A 6749-nucleotide genomic window follows, 5' to 3' on the forward strand; every position below is an offset into this window, starting at 1 on the left:
TTAACTCTTTTTTCTAATAAGTTGTTCTTTGTTGTTCAGTTCTGGCCTCAGAATGATGATGTAGCATTTAGGGGCAAAGATGCAGCCCAATAACCCAGCACTGGAGGCCAAGATGGAAAAGATCTCCACAGCCACCATGTATTTTCCACTTGTGCTCAGGTAGGCTGGAAAAAAAGACAGCCAAACACTGCAAAAGAGCAACATGCTGAAAGTAATGAACTTGGCTTCATTAAAACTGTCAGGTAACTTGCGGGCCGCAAATGCGGCAATGAAGCTGGCAATGGCCAAGAGGCCCATGTAGCCCAGGACACAGTAGAACATGGTGACTGAGCCTTCATTACATTGCACAATGATTTCTTCTGTTAAAGAGTGCATGTCCAAATCAGGGAATGGTGGACATGTCATTAACCACACAGTACAGATAGTTGATTGAATAAGAGAACAGGGAATCACAACTGAGTAGGCCAGTCTTTTCCCTACCCACTTCCTCATCCTGGACCCTGGCTTGGTGGCCATGAAAGCTAGAACTACAGTGATAGTTTTGGCCAACACACAAGAAACGGCTACAGAGAAGATGATGCCAAACGTTGGTTGCCGGAGGAGGCAGGAGACTGTGCTAGGTTCACCCAGAAATAACAATGAAGAGAGGAAGCAGAGCAGGAGAGAGACAAGGAGAGAGTAGGTGAGGTACCGGTTGTTGGCTTTGACTATGGGAGTGTCTCTGTACTTAATGAATATTCCTAGCACCAAAGCTGTGATGAGGAAGAAAGAAAGGGCAACTGATGCTAAACTGATCCCCAAAGGTTCTTCGTAAGAAAGGAAGGTCATCGTTTTCTCAATGCAGGCAGTTTTGTTCTTGTTTGGATACTGAGCTTTTGGGCATCTGAAGCAGTCATTCATATCTGAAAAATAAACAAGGTCAAATTTCAATAGTGCTTGAACAGTACTTTGTCTTCTATGTGACTGCTTCACTGACATGAAATTAAAGCTATTGGTTCTATGTATTTTAATGTTCAGATGTAAATGCTTTGATCTTACTTATTCTGAAAGCCATTATACTGATTCCCTTCTTACTTTTCAACAGTATTTTGCTTTCTAATTTATTTCCCCTTTCGGATAAGAACATAAGAGCCAGCTGGATCTGGCCAATGACCCATCTCATCCAGCTTCCTGATTTCACAGTGGCCAACCAGATACCTATGGGAAGCCTGCAAGCAGGACCTGAGTGAAACAGAAGTCTTCCCCGACCCCCACACTTCCCAGCAACTCGTATTTGGAAGAATTCAGCTTCTGTCCATGGAGGCACAGCAAAGCCATCATAGATCATAGCCATTGATATTCTCCATGAGTTTGTCTAATCCTCCCCTGAGGCCTTCAAAATTTGTGCCCATCACTGCCTCTTGAGGGAACAAATTCCACAGCTTGTACTTGCTGAAGAGCTTAATTTTCCTGTGCCTGTTCTAAATTATCCAACACTCAATTTCCTTGGATACCCCTGAGATCTAGTGTCATTTTTATCCTACTTTCCCCATCCATTGAACAATTTTATCTATTTTTTTATCATATTGTTTTTTTGCTCTAAAATATCCCCCTCAAATGTCTAGGCTTCCTTGGAGGAAGAAATATGTGAGTGCTACATAACTTACCATCGTGGTTTGAAATTTCCCCTTCTGAACATGGAGCACAGCCATAGCAGCAAAACTTTTCTCCTTCTTTCTTTTTCTTCTGATTGCCAGGTTGGCAGTGGTCATTACACAGAGAAATGGGAATCACCTATCCATAGCAGAAAAGCAGTTTAGGAGATCAAAGAAACTGGTTGTTTATTTGACTTCTATAAATGAAGTTCACCACTCAGCAAAATAAGTTTAATACACTGGTACCTTGGGTCAAGAACTTAACTCGTTCTGGAGATCTGTTCTTTTTTTATTATTATTATTTTTATTTTTTAAAAATATTTTTATTGCTTTTTTCCAGATAGAGTATACAGTCAGCATAGAAAAATAACAGTAATAGAAAAAGAAAAAAGAAAAAGAAAGAAAAACAAAAGAAAACCATCTTTCCAGAATGTTTTCTCATAACCAACTGGACTTCCCCACATCTCCCTCACCCTGCATTCTTTACAATAAAGATATCAGCAAATTATTACCTTGTTTCATGCATTCCTTTGTACTTTCAAATAGTTATACTTTATGTTTAAGATACTTATCTGATTACTTTATCTTAAAATAAATATGATGTTACTTTAAACATTAGTCCTTTCATAATTATAACTTAGTTTCCATATCACCGAGTCTTGTTGCTGAAGCTAAATTTTCTAAATCATGCAAACTCTTAACATTCATATAACTTATAATATTTTTGTAGATAGTCTTTAAATTTTTTCCAATCCTCTTCAATTGTTTCTTCTCCCAAATCTCGGATTCTGCCAGTCATTTCGGCCAATTCCATGTAGTCCATCAACTGCGTCTGCCACTCTTCCAGTGTGGGCAAATCTTGTGTCTTCCAATATTTTGCAATTAGTATTCTTGCTGCTGTTGTTGCATACATATAAAAAGTTCTGTCCTTCTTTAGCACCTTCTGGCCGACAATGGCCAGGAGAAAGGCGTCTGGTTTCTTAGGAAAGGTGTATTTAAACACCTTTTTTAACTCATTGTGAATCATTTCCCAGAAGACCTTCACATTTGGGCAAGTCCACCAGAGGTGAAATAATGTCCCTTCAGCCCCCTTACATTTCCAACATTTATTATCAGACAAATGATATATCTTAGCAAGTTTGACTGGGGTCATGTACCACCTGTATATCATTTTCATAATATTCTCTTTCAAGGCATTACATGCCGTGAATTTCATACCAGTGGTCCATAACCTTTCCCAGTCTTCAAACATAATGTTGTACCCAATGTCCTGAGCCCATTTTATCATTGCTGATTTGACTGTCTCATCCTGAGTGTTCCATTTAAGCAGCAAGTTATACATTCTCGAAAGTACTTTAGTCTTTGGTTCTAACAATTCTGTCTCTAGTTTCGATTTTTCCACCTGGAAGCCTGTTTTTTTATCCAACTTAAAAACCTCTTGTATTTGAGCATAATGGAACCAATTTTTCACCTTGTTCTTTAATTTTTCATAACTCTGCAGCCTCCAATTTTCTCCAACTTTTTCTATGATTTCCCCATATTTCGGCCAACCAACCTCCATATTGGGTTTTTTCCAGGCCTTGGCCTCTGCTGGTGAAAGCCACCTCGGGGTCTTACCTTCTAATAAGTCTTTGTATTTTGTCCAGACCATAAATATTGCTTTTCTGACAATATGGTTTTTGAACATTTTATGAACCTTTGCCTTGTCATACCACAGATATGCATGCCAACCAAAAGCATTGTCAAACCCTTCCACTGGAGATCTGTTCTTAACCTGAAACTGTTCTTAACCTGAAGCACCACTATAGCTAATGAGGCCTCCTGCTGCCATTGCGCTGCTGCTGCATGATTTCTGTTCTCATCCTGAAGCAAAGTTCTTAACCCGAGGTAATATTTCTGGGTTAGCAGAGTCTGTAACCTGAAGCGTCTGTAACTCAAGGTACCACTGTATGAAAGAGCTGCATTATGCAGCTGTGTTAACTATGAATCCCATTATTTGGGATCCCCTCCTAACCTATTGCAAACTTTGCAATCATTTTGCAGAAAATAACTCACATTCTGAGGTGCCCCCAAATAGTGTCTGACTTCCCCAACATGGTGCTATTCTGGTCACCCCAAATCCAATATTATTCAATTCACTCCAAACCTGTGCCAAAGTTTTTCATTAGTGGATTGGGGTGACTGGTAGGGCCCCAAGTTTGGCAGGTAAGCCACACGGTTTGAGACCTCTCCCAAATGCAGTTTGTTCTGCAAAATGCTGCAAAACAATTGAAAAACTTTGGCATAGATTAGCAGGGAGTCCCAAATTTGAGGGTTCATTGTTGAGACAGCTGCCTTGTGCCAAGTATGGTTCTTGGTCCAAACAACAAACCAGTATTTATTTTTAATCCTGCCTGGAGATGCAATGGATTGAACCTGGGACTTTACCCAGCAATATGTTTTCTATTACCGAGTTATTGTCTCCATACAATAAAAAAAGAGATTACCGAATGTGCTCCTATGTAGTATTTCATTTATATACTCCAAGGCTTTGCTTTATGTATATTGAAGATATATTTATACAAAAATGTACTGGGTTTTTTTCATTGGCACTTCTGAGTAGAATCAATTTTGAATGTGCTCGGCAGCCACATTTTTCCTTGGCCATATCAGATAGAAAGAACAGAATTTCCGACACCCAAATAACACATCATAAGAACAGTGAGAACCAGAAGGAACCCTAGAATGCAGACCTGATTAAAACCTCTGTGCCACACAATCACATCTTCATGAAAAATGAATGTTTTTCCTTCAAGAGCATAAGGATTAACACATCCAACTTTCATTTGAAGGAAGGACTTGTTTGGGAATGTGATCATGTTCGTGATGTCAAATCCACCTCTCAGTTCCCTTTTGTCATTAAAGGACATTGTTTCTCCTGCTGAGTTGTTAAATAAAATGCCTTGCAGAAAATAGTGGAGCTGATTCAAAGAGAAAAGGGAAAAAGAAGGAAAATATATATAATGAAGACCAAGTATCAACAATCAGCTATTTTCATATAGTATATGGAAAAGTTATAACAAAGCAACAGATAGATATATTCTGTATATAAATATACAGGAAAGGGTGCACTCACAAAATGTTATCACTTGATGTCTGACCTTGGAGTAATAATATTTTGTTTGCAACTTGTTACCTGCCAAGGCTGCAGATCTTGAAGTTCAAACCTTTTGTCTCCTGCTCTTTGCTTTGATCTGTATGAATAAACAGCATGCAAAGCATGAGCCACAACAAAGACAGCATTGTAGATATTGTAGCTGTGGCCAGTCATGCCCATTTCAAACAGGTGCCCAGGAAGACACTCTAACTTCTCCTCCCCTGTACAAGTTTCAGTATCTTGCATGAGGAGATCTGGAAATGTACAGTCAAATGCTTGCTCCCAGAAGTCCTTGAGAAAACCATCTGCTGGGTTCCAGTAAGGTTTTATGATCTGAAGAAATTCATGGAAATTGAGAAGCTCTTTTGAGTGAATGGTGAAGGAAATGGCACCTTGAAAGAGCTCAAGATCCCAAGACTTTTGATAATTCAATAATACAAAATCAATTTGCGTTGTCATTATCCACACCTTTGTAATTGATTTGATTTCCTTATTTGCAGGATCTCGTAGAAATATAAGAAATTTCAGCCAGGTCAATGTCTGAGAATCTCCATAGACGATGAATGCATTGGCTTTGTCATTTGTGAGACACACATAATAACTTTCAAGTATGTCAAAAAGTTCATCCAATTTATCGAAATGAGCTACTTTTTCCATTCTTTGTGTAAAGGCTGAACAGATCCCGTGCTGGTAAAGCATGGGCTCCAAGGCCTGCAAGAAATTTTCTCCTCCTTCATCATCCATAACAAAGAGTCCAACCCATGTCCATCCAAAATGCTGAAGCAAGCTGATAATCGCCATATATTGATGAGCTTCATTGGGCACCATGCGGTAAAAGGAAAGCAAGTGATCTATATCACTCTCCTCTTGCGGAAATGAGCCATATGCAAGCTAACAAGGGGGAAAGACCAGACATTATGAAGATAAGTATAAGCAATTACTTTTAACATTTGGCTGTTCATTCAACAAATGTTTGTTGACAGAACTGGTAGTTTTCCAGACAGTTAAATTGATGGATGCTTCCAGTTTTAGGATGCTTCCATTTTCTAGAGTTGTGGTGATACTTAAGTATTGAAGAGCTGTGGGTTGCATGTTTAAGGTGTTGTGTGTGTGTTTGGGGGGGGGGTGTTGTGTGGATGCCAGGGTACATGCATGGTGGGAAATCATACGCTCCTTGCAAGCAGGCTTTCTGCGGACTCTTCAAAGGAGATTGATTTGTCAAGATATTTGAATGGGACAATAGAGTGCATGGCAGTAGACTTGTCTTAAAATGTACTGTTTCCATGGCAGGAGAACTATCACCATGCAGATGTCCAATAGTGCAAAGTAAATTAGGACCCTTTAATCAGTTGCCAAGGCTCTCCAAGGAGGCATAGTCTATCCTCAGCTTTCTAAGACTTTAGATGTTCCTGCCTCCTTGCAGAGACAACTTCTCTTGCAGTTGATATGTGCCATAGGGTGTTGGTGTTGGAAGTGTCCAAGGTGCTGCCTGCTGCCTGCTTGACTCAGACTTTCATTAGTGTAGCAATTTCTACTGGTAAGGAGTAATCTACGTAGATAGACATTCCAGCTCGTAATGCTTCAGCATAAGTCATATTCACTTCCTGAATATTAAGACCACTTTCAGAATGGTAACGAAAGAGTGTGATTTGTGGAACAATAATTCATCTCCCTACTCATCAACCTACCTGTGGAATTTTGTAGAGGCTTAAGGTATCAGCCAAATGGAAGGAGGTATCAGAGCTAAGTCCTCTAATTACTGCTATGAGGTTTCTCTGTGAGTCACATTTGTAGTTGGGAGCAAATCTATGCATTTCAAAGAGCAGGTCCAGAGTGTTACGATATGTAATCCTTGCATTGTAATAGCTGTCGTAGATGTGGAACCCCAGTGTGACATTGGGCAAGAGGTTGGGATTCTCATTTATCTCTTTTACCGCAAATGCCAAGGCAAGGATGTGCTGGTAGAACTTTGTCATCAT

At 39.6% G+C, this 6749-nt stretch overlaps 1 protein-coding gene across 1 annotated transcript; it reads right to left on the reverse strand.

Annotated features, from left to right (window-relative positions):
- On the reverse strand, window positions 1–6749 carry LOC114608059 (vomeronasal type-2 receptor 116-like). The gene is made up of 4 exons (XM_077917972.1): window positions 6459–6749; window positions 4367–4594; window positions 1647–1773; window positions 1–902 (listed from the first exon to the last, which is right to left on the reverse strand). The coding sequence occupies exons 1-4, from the start codon at window positions 6747–6749 to the stop codon at window positions 1–3; spliced, it is 1548 nt and encodes a 515-aa protein (XP_077774098.1).

Source organism: Podarcis muralis, chromosome 13 (genome assembly GCF_964188315.1).
Source record: "Podarcis muralis chromosome 13, rPodMur119.hap1.1, whole genome shotgun sequence".
NCBI classification, from domain to species: domain Eukaryota; kingdom Metazoa; phylum Chordata; class Lepidosauria; order Squamata; family Lacertidae; genus Podarcis; species Podarcis muralis.

Bases quoted from the DNA above. Each gene is read 5' to 3' on its own strand.
- LOC114608059 (XM_077917972.1), bottom strand. From the start codon at position 6,749: ATGATGACAAAGTTCTACCAGCACATCCTTGCCTTGGCATTTGCGGTA. The intron at 4,595-6,458 runs GTAGGTTGATGA...TCTTTGAATCAG, and splicing joins GCCTCTACAAAATTCCACAG to CTCCACTATTTTCTGCAAGG. The intron at 1,774-4,366 runs GTCTGCATTCTA...TGCTATGGATAG, and splicing joins GGCACAGAGGTTTTAATCAG to GTGATTCCCATTTCTCTGTG.